Consider the following 13,870-nt stretch of genomic DNA (forward strand, 5'->3'; position numbering starts at 1 on the left):
TCAAAGCTGCTGACAGCACTAGGGGACATAATAAATAAAAAGATAATGGCTGCACACACATATAAGCAGTAAAGCTGAGAAAGCATATGCCAGTCTAAACTCTCTTGTAGTATTGATCGGAGGGTGGCGCCTCTTCTAGACACTGAGCGCACGCCCGTCTGCCTGGAGCTTCTGAGCAAAGTACAAATGAAGCTGTTCCTTCACTGCCCTGATGATGTGGACTTGGATAAGTCCAAGAGAGGTGGTATATTAGTCATAGGGACCCGTCCGCGGAAGTCAACTTGACGCGTGGTGGATGGGCCCGACACAAGTTTGATCAAAATGTGCGCTAAGAGCTTCCATTGATTCCCATAGTAGGTATAGTATCACTTGAGTTTAGAATGATCCCCATTTCTCAGCTTTACTGCTTATATGTGTGTGTGCAGCCATTATCTTTGTATTTCTTATGTTTGCCTTATGGATGTGCACCCATGACTATGATTAAGACTATGCCAGTCTAAGCTTTCTTGTAGTAGCACTAGGGGACAGGGAGAGCAGTGATGGGCCTGCAGGCCACGTAACCTGGAAATCCCTGTGGTCGCTGTGAGCTCAAGTTTCCAGGAGGCGGCCGCCCCTTCATGTGCGGAGTCGGACATCATTCTAGGAAAGTGTCCTGAGAGTCACCTCATTGTACAGTCATACATGTGTCGCTATAGACCAGGGATCGTCAACCTTCCGCACTCCAGCTGCTGTGAAACTACAACTCCCAGCATGCAATCATGCTTGGCGGTTCTCACTTGAAGCATTCTGGGAGTTGTAGTTTCTGGTTGCTATAGACTGTGTCCTCTTCATGCCAGCAGTGCAAGACCAGGGCTTCATAAAGGCGCAGAGTTGCCTGCGAGTGGCAATAAAATGCCTGGATAACCCCCCCCCCCCCCCCCCCACCTTATTGTGTGACTTTGGGAAAGGTCGTGGAGGGGTTCTCCTGAGACGCCACCCCCGCAGATGGTAGAGAAGGTGCAGTCCACCATAGCAAGAGCAGGCACTCACTGTCCCCTTTTGGGTCAGGAGGGGAGGCTACATATGCCTCCATCCAGCGCCCTGTTTACTGCTCCCCGGGACCCCCACATCCTATGCCGCTCTCACATCCCTCTCTTTCACTGCCAATGGCCATCTTGTCATGTTTCTGCAGGTTCATCACCCGTCTGGACGTCAAGCAGAAGAGGATGGCCGACTTCTTGGACTGGTCTCTTGCTACATTATCGAAAGCTTCTTACCTGACCATTGAAGGGACCATCGCCATGGACGGGATGCTGCAGGCCTTGGTACGTTACACCGGTGTTATAGCTGTGCTCAGCGGGTTATACTGCAGCTGCATTTAACAAGGGTCGAATCGCGTCTCGAGTTACACTCGGCCCTGAAATGCATGAACGTTGCAGTGCTTATTCAGTATTGTCCAATTCGAATGGGAAATGTCCTATAGTATAATGTTATCTGTATTGGACTGTCCTGCCACAGATCAGATCCCCACAGCAGCACAGTGGTCTATTGTCAGGATGAGCCATAGTATGGTGCCAGCTACAGAGCCATGTCCATAGGGTAGTTACTGCTAGAGCCCAGAGCAATGTGCCAGGCACGGCCCTCCATGGTCCTGCGCCCCTGTCTGCATCTCCAATAGGAAGATACTTGTAAGCAGCCGCTCGTGCATTCTTAGATCCGTGCAGTGTGTCGCCCTTCCAGTAGAGGGCGCTGCTGCTGCAGTTTTATGTTCTTAGATCCGTGCAGTGTCGCTCTTCCTGTAGAGGGCGCTGCTGCTGCAGTTCTGTCCTTAGATCCGTGCAGTGTGTCGCTCTTCCAGTAGAGGGCGCTGCTGCTGCAGTTTTATGCTCTTAGATCCGTGCAGTGTGTCGCTCTTCCTGTAGAGGGCGATGCTGCTGCTGCAGTTTTGTGTCCTTAGATCCGTGCAGTGTGTCGCCCTTCCAGTAGAGGGCGCTGCTGCTGCAGTTTTATGTTCTTAGATCCGTGCAGTGTCGCTCTTCCTGTAGAGGGCGCTGCTGCTGCAGTTCTGTCCTTAGATCCGTGCAGTGTGTCGCTCTTCCAGTAGAGGGCGCTGCTGCTGCAGTTTTATGCTCTTAGATCCGTGCAGTGTGTCGCTCTTCCTGTAGAGGGCGATGCTGCTGCTGCAGTTTTGTGTCCTTAGATCCGTGCAGTGTGTCGCTCTTCCTGTAGAGGGCAATGCTGCTGCAGTTTTGTCCTTAGATCCGTGCAGTGTGTCGCTCTTCCTGTAGAGGGCGCTGCTGCTGCAGTTTTGTCCTTAGATCCGTGCAGTGTGTCGCTCTTCCTGTAGAGGGCGCTGCTGCTGCAGTTCTGTCCTTAGATCCGTGCAGTGTGTCGCTCTTCCAGTAGAGGGCGCTGCTGCTGCAGTTTTATGCTCTTAGATCCGTGCAGTGTGTCGCTCTTCCTGTAGAGGGCGATGCTGCTGCAGTTTTGTCCTTAGATCCGTGCAGTGTGTCGCTCTTCCTGTAAAGGGCGCTGCTGCTGCAGTTTTGTCCTTAGATCCGTGCAGTGTGTCGCTCTTCCTGTAGAGGGCGCTGCTGCTGCAGTTTTGTCCTTAGATCCGTGCAGTGTGTCGCTCTTCCTGTAGAGGGTGATGCTGCTGCAGTTTTGTGTCCTTAGATCCGTGCAGTGTGTCGCTCTTCCTGTAGAGGGCGATGCTGCTGCAGTTTTGTGTCCTTAGATCCGTGCAGTGTGTCGCTCTTCCTGTAGAGGGCGATGCTGCTGCAGTTTTGTGTCCTTAGATTCGTGCAGTGTGTCGCTTTTCCAGTAGAGGGCGATGCTGCTGCAGTTTTGTGTCCTTAGATCCGTGCAGTGTGTCGCTCTTCCTGTAGAGGGCGATGCTGCTGCAGTTTTGTGTCCTTAGATCCGTGCAGTGTGTCGCTCTTCCTGTAGAGGGCGATGCTGCTGCAGTTTTGTGTCCTTAGATCCGTGCAGTGTGTCGCTCTTCCTGTAGAGGGCGATGCTGCTGCTGCAGTTTTGTGTCCTTAGATCCGTGCAGTGTGTCGCTCTTCGTGTAGAGGGCGATGCTGCTGCAGTTTTATGTCCTTAGATCTGTGCAGTGTCGCTCTTCCTGTAGAGGGCGCTGCTGCTGCAGTTTTGTGTCCTTAGATCTGTGCAGTGTGTCGCTCTTCCTGTAGAGGGCGATGCTGCTGCAGTTTTGTGTCCTTAGATCCGTGCAGTGTGTCGCTCTTCCTGTAGAGGGCGATGCTGCTGCAGTTTTATGTCCTTAGATCTGTGCAGTGTCGCTCTTCCTGTAGAGGGCGCTGCTGCTGCTGCTGCAGTTTTATGTCCTTAGATCCGTGCAGTGTGTCGCTCTTCCTGTAGAGGGCGATGCTGCTGCAGTTTTGTGCCTTAGATCCGTGCAGTGTGTCGCTCTTCCTGTAGAGGGCGATGCTGCTGCAGTTTTATGGCCTTAGATCCGTGCAGTGTGTCGCTCTTCCTGTAGAGGGCGATGCTGCTGCAGTTTTGTGTCCTTAGATCCATGCAGTGTGTCGCTCTTCCTGTAGAGGGCGATGCTGCTGCAGTTTTGTGTCCTTAGATCCGTGCAGTGTGTCGCTCTTCCTGTAGAGGGCGATGCTGCTGCAGTTTTGTCCTTAGATCCGTGCAGTGTGTCGCTCTTCCTGTAGAGGGCGATGCTGCTGCTGCAGTTTTGTCCTTAGATCCGTGCAGTGTGTCGCTCTTCCTGTAGAGGGCGATGCTGCTGCTGCAGTTTTGTGTCCTTAGATCCGTGCAGTGTGTCGCTCTTCCTGTAGAGGGCGATGCTGCTGCAGTTTTGTGTCCTTAGATCCGTGCAGTGTGTCGCTCTTCCTGTAGAGGGCGCCGTCTCATTGGTTGATAATAGAGAAGTATAATCCATACCTTGAAGCTTTGCCGCTCTGAAGGGTATTTAGGGTCACACGGCACCAAAATCGGGTTAAATTCTGCCTATGCATCGGCATATATTACGGCAGTTTCTGTGGCGGTGAATCCTGGCGCAGATCTGTGGCGCGTGCAGATTTGGCGCAGAAATCCCAGGGCGTCCAGTCAGCGAGTAGCGTCAGAGCTCTGCCTGCTGTAGAGGACAGCGCTGGTTACCATTCACTTCTATGGGGGCAGGACTGCAGTAACCAGCTCCGTCCACTACATGATGGGTGGCGCTGTGTATATCTGCCGACGGGTGGAGGTGCAGGGTGACGGACCCCATCCTGAGGATAGGCCTTTAATAGTGGACAACTCATTTAAAGGCATAGAGCACTAATTTCCAGACCCCTGGCGGGTCCCTCGTTGGTGATTATACTGTTCTTCCCCCGTCTCCCTCCAGTGCGACGCCGCTCCCTTTGCGTCACATGACCATTTGACACGATGCACGGGGAGCAGTGGCCAGTGATTGGCTGCAGCGGCTTCAAACATGAAGTTTACACTCGATACAAGCAGCGGGGGTCGGGCTGCAGATGAGTCGGGAATCGGGTCCTGCCAGTCTGAGAGGTCTGGAAATTAGGGTACTGCCCCTTTAAGGAATTTCAGCACAGAGACTATCAGGGGCGAGCACAGGGGCCGGTTTATGTCAGTCCCCGGGGGTCCCTCTTCCTGGAGGAGCTGCCCCCTCCCGACCTCGCGCAGTACCTACTCCATAATCTGATAATTCCTCTGCAGGGTTTGGCCGCCGTTGAAGCGATACTGACACTGAAACCCGTCCCGCGCCTCGCAGCCGGAGGAGCAGCCCTCTAATCCGGCATCATGGACCCTCCTGGGCGACTACGTCCCATCAGAACCTGACACCCAAATATAATCACTGATCAGTCAACACTTCAGCAGCTTTCTAATCTAGTCTATCTTTTTGTGCACACAGATCTCTGCTTGCTGTCAGTGAACAGGATCATTCTTGCATCGATGCCCTGACTTCTCACAGCTGAGGGTTTGTTGCCGTGGTCTTCTCATTGGTGTTTGTTACAGTGTGTCAGACTGGGTACAACGGTAACAAACCCCAGGTGTGAGAAGTTTTTTTTTTTTTTTTTTTTTTTTTTTTTAGCTCTGTGCAGGTGGATGGAACCATTCACAGACGGCGAGCAGAGCTCTTGAAAGGAGTATAAGCTTGATTTGCATAAGACTGGATGAGCCCTTTAATTGCTAGGAGATGATGGGATTGTCCTCCCCGCCACGTGTTCTGCTGGTAATCCGGCAGTAAGACCATCGTCCGCCCCTGGTTGGGGACGTTGTCCATCATGGCCGCCCCCCACCCTCTCTTAATCCGGGTACTACTGCCCCCATCATCACAGCGTTCTCCCAGTTATAACCGGCCCCACGGATCCTGTCAGGTGCAGACGCTTCCACCACCGGGCACTGGCCCAGAAGGGGTTAAGTGAAGCGCTGCACACTGTTCGCACCCAGCTTTCCTAGCAGCGTCCGTAGGCGAATTGGCTGCTCCGGGTTCTGGGTGACAATATAATGGCCTCCGTCTAAGGTTGTCACCCTGCTTTCCCAGAGTCCTAAATGGCAAAGTCACCCCCCCCCCCCATTTCATTGTCGCTAGGCAGATTTGCTGCTGGGGGTCCTAGAAAAGGTGGGTGACCACCCTGTATAGGTAGTGACTCAGCTCTACCAGAATCCTGAATGGTCAGTTATAACAGTATCGGTACACGAGCAGCAATGTCTCTCCAGGGCCCTAGAGCCGGCCATGTTTGTCAGCACCCAGCTTTCCCAGACTCCTGAATCAGTACACGGGCAGCAATGTCTCTCCAGGGCCCTAGAGCCGGCCATGTTTGTCAGCACCCAGCTTTCCCAGACTGGTGAATCCTCCTGGTTATGGAGTGGTGAAGGCGCAAGGGACTCTCCTCCTGATAAATATACCCTTCAAGGGGCTGGGAAAGCTGGATGACAACTGCTATGTGAACTGACTGGTTGGCACCCAGCTTTCCCAGCAGCAGATAAAAGCTAGCTGAGGGTCGGTGCCCGCGCACACGTCTCGCTCGCTGCTTCCTCAGCAGAAAAGCCGGTTTGTCTCCAGCGCAGCAGCGACACGCTGAGCTCTGCTGTGCCTGTCAGGACTTGTGCGGCTCACTGCTCCCATACACCTGCTACACACCTGTCATACAGGTGCAGTCCCCACTGACAGCTAGCGGCCAGGTCCAGACCATCTCAGCCTGCTGGGACTTGTAGTGTCTGGAAATGGACACCCCCTCTATACTTAATTCTCTAGCACAATGCTGCCCCCCCTCTTCTTCTCCCCTGCCTGTGTACATTTCAGTCTCTACTGTAAGTCTTGCATTATATTCCTGCACCAGATATGGTCTTTTTCAGCGGCATTCGTGGAGTTAATCTCCAGTATCAGTACCAGGAGCTTCTCATGGACTGAGGGTACACCTTTAATGCCCTGTGATTAGACGTCAGGTGACAGCTTGGGTAGGTTAGGACTGCGGGCGTCGTCACACCCTCGGCTTGCGTGACCCAGATGCCATCATCTTCAATAGCCTCCAGCAGCTGGAACTGGAAAAACAATTTGCGGTAAATAATAGTGACATGAGCCGCGCACCAGTACTGCCCTACATACCTGGTGCCGGTCCATGCCCGGGGCCCTACAGGGGTACGGAGCCCTCTAATGCCTCAGCGCCCCCTCCTGCTGTACGGAGCCCTCTAATGCCGCAGCGCCCCCTCCTGGTGTACGGAGCCCTCTAATGCCGCAGCGCCCCCTCCTGGTGTACGGAGCCCTCTAATGCCGCAGCGCCCCCTCCTGGTGTACGGAGCCCTCTAATACCGCAGCGCCCCCTCCTGGTGTACGGAGCCCTCTAATGCCGCAGCGCCCCCTCCTGGTGTACGGAGCCCTCTAATGCCGCAGCGCCCCCTCCTGGTGTACGGAGCCCTCTAATGCCGCAGCGCCCCCTCCTGGTGTACGGAGCCCTCTAATGCCGCAGCGCCCCCTCCTGGTGTACGGAGCCCTCTAATGCCGCAGCGCCCCCTCCTGGTGTACGGAGCCCTCTAATGCCGCAGCGCCCCCTCCTGGTGTACGGAGCCCTCTAATGCCGCAGCGCCCCCTCCTGGTGTACGGAGCCCTCTAATGCCGCAGCTCCCCCTCCTGGTGTACGGAGCCCTCTAATGCCGCAGCTCCCCCTCCTGGTGTACGGAGCCCTCTAATGCCGCAGCTCCCCCTCCTGGTGTACGGAGCCCTCTAATGCCGCAGCGCCCCCTCCTGGTGCACGGAGCCCTCTAATGCCGCAGCGCCCCCTCCTGGTGCACGGAGCCCTCTAATGCCGCAGCGCCCCCTCCTGGTGCACGGAGCCCTCTAATGCCGCAGCGCCCCCTCCTGGTGCACGGAGCCCTCTAATGCCGCAGCGCCCCCTCCTGGTGCACGGAGCCCTCTAATGCCGCAGCGCCCCCTCCTGGTGCACGGAGCCCTCTAATGCCGCAGCGCCCCCTCCTGGTGCACGGAGCCCTCTAATGCCGCAGCGCCCCCTCCTGGTGCACGGAGCCCTCTAATGCCGCAGCGCCCCCTCCTGGTGCACGGAGCCCTCTAATGCCGCAGCGCCCCCTCCTGGTGCACGGAGCCCTCTAATGCCGCAGCGCCCCCTCCTGGTGCACGGAGCCCTCTAATGCACAATGACCTGTGCTGCTATGGATTCTCTGCACCGACACAAAGTAGCCAACCCATGGCGGCGAGGTCAGGAGTCTGTTCAATGAGAGCAAGCAGAGATCTTTAAAGGTTGTAAGCTATACTGATCAGTGACTGAAGTCTGTCCTGTCCTGAGTTTGGTACAGTGTGTCGGTGCAGAAATAATTAGGCGTATAGGCTGTTAACAGAGGGTTGTCTACAACGAGTGCAATTGTAGCAAACCCTCAGCTGTGAGTATTAAGTCTATATTTTTATTTATTTTTTCTCCCTGGATGTAAACAAGAATATTCCTGTTCATTGACCTCAAGCAGAGATCTTAAATATAGCAAGGAATGTAACCAGAATGTATGAGAGTTTTCGAATTTTTCATTGCGCAATAATTCAAGCTTTATTAACAGAAAAGCAGTAGAAATAGTAACAGGATCGCGTTCTGCGCGCCTGGCATTGCTCCGCTCACTCGTCTGATCACTGACAGATTCCGTCAGTTACCTGTAAGAATGTGAACAGAGACTGATGGGTTTTCTCTGCCCCGAGGCCTGGTCTCCCGACCGGGCCCCCGGCGCTATAAACAGGTGACTTCAGCCCAGACCGGTCCTAGGACCCAGAGGCAGCAAAACGCACAGGATGTCGCCTGAAGTCTCCTCATATCTGGCCGGGGTGTGAATGAAGGCGGAATGTGTGCGCCCTCCGGGGTTTAGGTTTCTTTTCTGTGGTAATATTTTCCTGTTAAAACGTTTCAGAGCACATTCAGTGCGGCTGAATGGACGTATAAGGGCTCTGTCACACTTGCGTTATTGTCTTCCAGCATAGAGTTCCGTCGTCGGGGAAGAATCCTGATCAGGATTATCCTAATGCATTCTGAATGGAGAGAAATCCGTTCAGGATGTCTTCAGTTCCGGAACGGAACGTTTTTTGGCCGGAGAAAATACCGCAGCATGCTGCGCTTTTTGCTCCGGCCAAAAATCCTGAACACTTGCCGCAAGGCCGGATCCGGAATTAATGCCCATTGAAAGGCATTAATCCGGATCCGGCCTTAAGCTAAACGTCGTTTCGGCGCATTGCCGGATCCGACGTTTTAGCTTTTTCTGAATTGTTACCATGGCTTCCATGACGCTAAAGTCCTGTTTGCCATGGTAAAGTGTAGTGGGGAGCGGGGGAGCAGTATACTTACCGTCCGTGCGGCTCCCGGGGCGCTCCAGAGTGACGTCAGGGCGCTCCACACTCATGGATGACGTGATCACATGGACACGTCATCCATGCGCATGGGGCGCTCTGACGTCATTCTGGAGCGCCCCGGGAGCCGCACGGACTGTAAGTATACTGCTCCCCCGCTCCCCACTACTACTATGGCAACCAGGACTTTAATAGCGTCCTGGCTGCCGTAGTAACACTGAACGCATTTTGAAGACGGATCCGTCTTCAAATGCTTTCAGTTCACTTGCGGTGTTACGGATCCGGCGTGTAATTCCGGCAAATGGAGTACACGCCGGATCCGGACAACGCCAGTGTGAAAGAGGCCTTACCGTCTGTTTATGGAAGTAATATACCGCCGGTGGGGTCACTGTGTGTACATAAATTTCTGATCCTGAGCTACATTCTGTATTATACTCCAGAGCTGCACTCACGATTCTTCTGGTGGAGTCACTATATACATACATTACTTATCCTGTACTGTTCCTGAGTTACATCCTGTATTATACTCCAGAGCTGCACTCGCTATTCTGCTGGTGCAGTCACTGTGTACATACATTACTTATCCTGTACTGATCCTGAGTTACATCCTGTATTATACTCCAGAGCTGCACTCACTATTCTGCTGGTGCAGTCACTGTGTACATACATTACTTATCCTGTACTGATCCTGAGTTGCATCCTGTATTATACTCCAGAGCTGCACTCACTATTCTGCTGGTGCAGTCACTGTGTACATACATTACTTATCCTGAACTGATCCTGAGTTACATCCTGTATTATACTCCAGAGCTGCACTCACTATTCTGCTGGTGCAGTCACTGTGTACATACATTACATATCCTGTACTGATCCTGAGTTACATCCTGTATTACACTCCAGAGCTGCACTCACTATTCTGCTGGTGCAGTCACTGTGTACATACATTACTTATCCTGTACTGATCCTGAGTTACATCCTGTATTATACTCCAGAGCTGCACTCACTATTCTGCTGGTGCAGTCACTGTGTACACACATCACTTATCCTGTACTGATCCTGAGTTACATCCTGTATTATACTCCAGAGCTGCACTCACTATTCTGCTGGTGCAGTCACTGTGTACATACATTACTTATCCTGTACTGATCCTCAGTTACATCCTGTATTATACTCCAGAGCTGCACTCACTATTCTGCTGGTGCAGTCACTGTGTACACACATCACTTATCCTGTACTGATCCTGAGTTACATCCTGTATTATACTCTAGAGCTGCACTCACTATTCTGCTGGTGCAGTCACTGTGTACATACATTACTTATCCTGTACTGATCCTGAGTTACATCCTGTATTATACTCCAGAGCTGCACTCACTATTCTGCTGGTGCAGTCACTGTGTACATACATTACTTATCCTGTACTGATCCTGAGTTACATCCTGTATTATACTCCAGAGCTGCACTCACTATTCTGCTGGTGCAGTCACTGTGTACACACATCACTTATCCTGTACTGATCCTGAGTTACATCCTGTATTATACTCCAGAGCTGCACTTACTATTCTGCTGGTGCAGTCGCTGTGTACATACATTACTTATCCTGTACTGATCCTGAGTTACATCCTGTATTATACTCCAGAGCTGCACTCACTGTTCTGCTGGTGCAGTCACTGTGTACATACATTACATTACTGATTGTGAGTTAAATCCTAATTTGTACCCCTGAGATGTATTGATTTTATTCACAGTTTTGTTGGTTGCTATTGGAAACAGTCAGCAGGCTTGTGGACGGATTCCCCCCCTTACATCTTGGCTGAGCTGATATAATCCATGGGTGGCAGTTGCTTCTCCTTTCTGGTGCCCTAACTGGATAATCTGGCTTCATGTATGTGTATGTCAGACATAAAACCGGAACATGAGGACAGGACCTGATTGTCCTAATTGGCGGCTGGTTACATAAGTGTTCTTCTGGAGGTGAAGGCCATGTTGTCACTCGGGTGGTTTTTAGGTCATCTGATATAAGTGCCACCAGTTGGAATTTAATGATACCGGTAATAAGCTATAATTTAGACCCATGTCAGGACATGCATTCCTGGCAGGTACTGGGGAAGCTCCACCTATATCTGCAGTGTGGAACTTGAGGAGTCTCTTGCAGTATCCACACCAGGCCCCCATAGTTCTGAGGCATTGTGTGGAGGTGAGGTTTGGTGCCTCTTCATACTGGGTTATTTAACCAGATCACAATGTTCTTCATTCCTCTGGATGGCCATGGACTTGGAGGTTCCTGACACTTTATGGGATCTGCCAATGGTCTCATGTCTGTGGGAGTAGAAGGACCACCAGGTTGAGTCTGAACCTTGCCAATCCTCGGTTTCTCCCCCCTTAATTACTAGAAGATTCCATGCCAAAGGAACACCTTAATAAACTCAACCGCACGTCCACTGCTGACTAGGACACTTTCAGGCACAGAATGGACGTATACCTATAACGTGTTACACGGCCCTCATTAGCATCAGAAGGTCTTCCCCGGCTTGAATAGGAACCCGTAGGCCCAACTCCCTTCACTATAAGGTTCCTTATCATCAAAGGTAGACTTCATTCTATTCTAGCAGTGGGTTGACTGATTCATTTAGAGTGGTGGAGAGAAGTTATGGTCCTCCTGTTTGGGTCTGAAGCCACCATCCACCACTTGAAGACCATGTGCATACTATGCTTGCACAGTACGGTCAGTCACAGTGCTATCCAGCCAGATGGTTAGAACTCTGTAAAGAGAGCAAGCCACCAGTACGGACCCTAAAGGGAACCGTCATGGGTATCTATTGCACCCCTGAATTGTCAGCTTCATTAGACCGTGAATTGACATGCCACTTGTAGCCTCCACCACCGAGAGCCTACAAGAGTAGATTCACATGACACTGTGCAGCTCAGACTCCTTCGATTCAAAAAGAGTCCTGTTTATGGAGCTACACTTGTCTGTTCCTTATTGTCAGGTTGTAGGGTTGACATAGTTAATGGGATAATACCGTATCTCCCAGAAACCCAAGTCATGTCGCCCAGCATGGCTTCATCCACTACTATTGTCCTCCCTCTTAAGAAGCACCTGTGTCCTTGGGGTCTGAGTTGTGCAGGTGCTTTGCCCCAGGCTACTACCATCAGTTGAAACCTGGCACTATGCGCAGGGTACTGTGCCAGCTATGTGTTTGTCGCGCAGAGACGAGTGTTAGGTATTTGTAGGTTACTTGTGGCTCTTCAGAAACTCTTTCCCTCTGGACTGAAAATTTTTGATCTCTAAGTTGGGGATGTGGAATCAAAAAAACCTTCCTGGGTCAGGTGGAGTGCGGCTGACGAGGCATTTAAAGGGGGTGTTCCCAGCATTATGTGCATGGTGTAAATGGCATTAGTCAAGGCAGTTACTGAGCTTTCAAGTAAATAACAGGGGTGGGGGTGTGTAATGGCCTCTAATTGTCCCAAATATAGCAGGTTTTTAGTTGTTGTTTTTTTTTTTTTTCTAGATGCAAAGCTATATTGTCATTACACTTGGCGGTGTGAGCAGTAGTCAGGTGGCTTCTACTCACCTGGTATTGTGTAAATTATTAGCTAAGGGAACCGCCATGGGCACGTGATGCACCCCTAATACCTGACTTGCATACCACTCACAACCAGTGCATAAAGTGCCATGTTTTTCATATTCTTGACACCCCCTTTAACATAATGAGACGTGCTAGAAAAGTTAGGAGTCCGCCCATGCAGGACCTCCACATACCCTGAGCCGTGCTCCCACTCTCCAGCATCAGTGGGGCCTATGGAAACCATTAAGTGCCGGCCCTCACACTTAGATGGGTCTCCTGGTTGAAGCCCTTAAGTTACCCTCCTGTTTCCTTTGTGATCTATTCTTGGGAAAGCTGGGTGATATCCAATATGGCCGCCGTTACATCCACTTCATGGTCTATCATCCAGCTTTTCCTTACTTTGTGAAGTAGTAATTACTTTGTTATCCCGACGCATATTAATTAGCTGCCGTCGGTTCATGGTAATGGAATGTGAGAACGGGTACATAGAGTATTGTTCTGCTTTCTCCGGGTCGCCTTTGCGGCCGCTCCCGCGTTGAGCGCCGGAATGCACGCCGCGTGGAATGCAGTTTATTAACACTCGGGAAGTTATCTCTGCGTGGCGCCCTGCCAGCTTGCGCTTAATTACACGTCTTAAGAGTAAATTGGGTCAGCTCGTCCCAGTACTTCGCCACCGTCCCGGCTATGGTATGCGGGTAATGAGGAGAGCTATGCGAGGGAAACAGCCAGCAAGTAGGTCAGGTGATCTCTCGCATCCAATAAGCTGTAGGGGGGGGGGGGCAACATTTGGAGGGCGCACAGTCCGCCATTACAGCAGGGCTTACTGGGATGTGTAGTGCGTCTATTTATGCTCTTTCTCTTTGTTACAGGCGCAGCTTTTCAAGCACGGCAAAAGAGAAGACTGCTTACCCTACGGTGAGGCACCGGCCTGGCAATTGCCTAAAAAGCAATCCCTTTTAAGTTGTTTCTGGTCATGGGAAAGCTGGGTGTGACCTCTACAGGGGTGTCCGTTCAGCTTCCGGGCAGGCCCTGACAGTGCTATTAAATCGCACCCTTCAGGAGTCTAGGAAAGCTGAAGTGCCAGTCATTGACACCCAGCTTTCCCAGAAACGGTTGTGGGCTTGTTGACTTTTTACCCTTGTGGGCAGGGGGACCTCTCCGATATGAAGAGGGATAGTCTCGTTGGCTCCTGTAGGGCTTATATTGGGAGATGCCAATCAGGGAAACCCCCATCTTCTGCCCCACCAGGTTTAGTCGTCCTCCTTGACCCGTCCAAGGCTCCTTCCTAGTGTCTTTGATGTGACCTCCTGCGGTCCCGTCTTCCCTCTCTGCCGCTCTTTCATTCAGGGTTTCCCTCTCCCTGTTGCTTTTTCCCGCCCCGGACTCTGTATTCATCATCTTCCTCCTCATCTCCCGCCACGTCTCTGCTCAGGGTCTCATTAACACATTGCAAGTTCGTATTATTTCAGCCCCTTTAAGATGATTCCTGAATTGACGTAATCTCAAAGTTAAT

The 13,870-nt window shown here is 51.8% G+C and overlaps 1 protein-coding gene across 1 annotated transcript in view; it reads left to right on the forward strand.

The window, feature by feature from the left end:
* TBCD (tubulin folding cofactor D) overlaps window positions 1-13,870 on the forward strand; it is a 134,739-nt gene that overhangs the window by 14,429 nt on the left and 106,440 nt on the right. Inside the window, exons 8-9 of the mRNA XM_040436678.1 lie at window positions 1,172-1,304; window positions 13,227-13,272. Of these exons, the coding sequence (XP_040292612.1) occupies window positions 1,172-1,304; window positions 13,227-13,272 (179 nt within the window). The remainder of the gene's footprint in view (window positions 1-1,171; window positions 1,305-13,226; window positions 13,273-13,870) is intronic.

The sequence above is a fragment of the Bufo bufo genome, chromosome 6 (genome assembly GCF_905171765.1).
Source record: "Bufo bufo chromosome 6, aBufBuf1.1, whole genome shotgun sequence".
In the NCBI taxonomy this organism is placed as follows: Eukaryota; Metazoa; Chordata; class Amphibia; order Anura; family Bufonidae; genus Bufo; species Bufo bufo.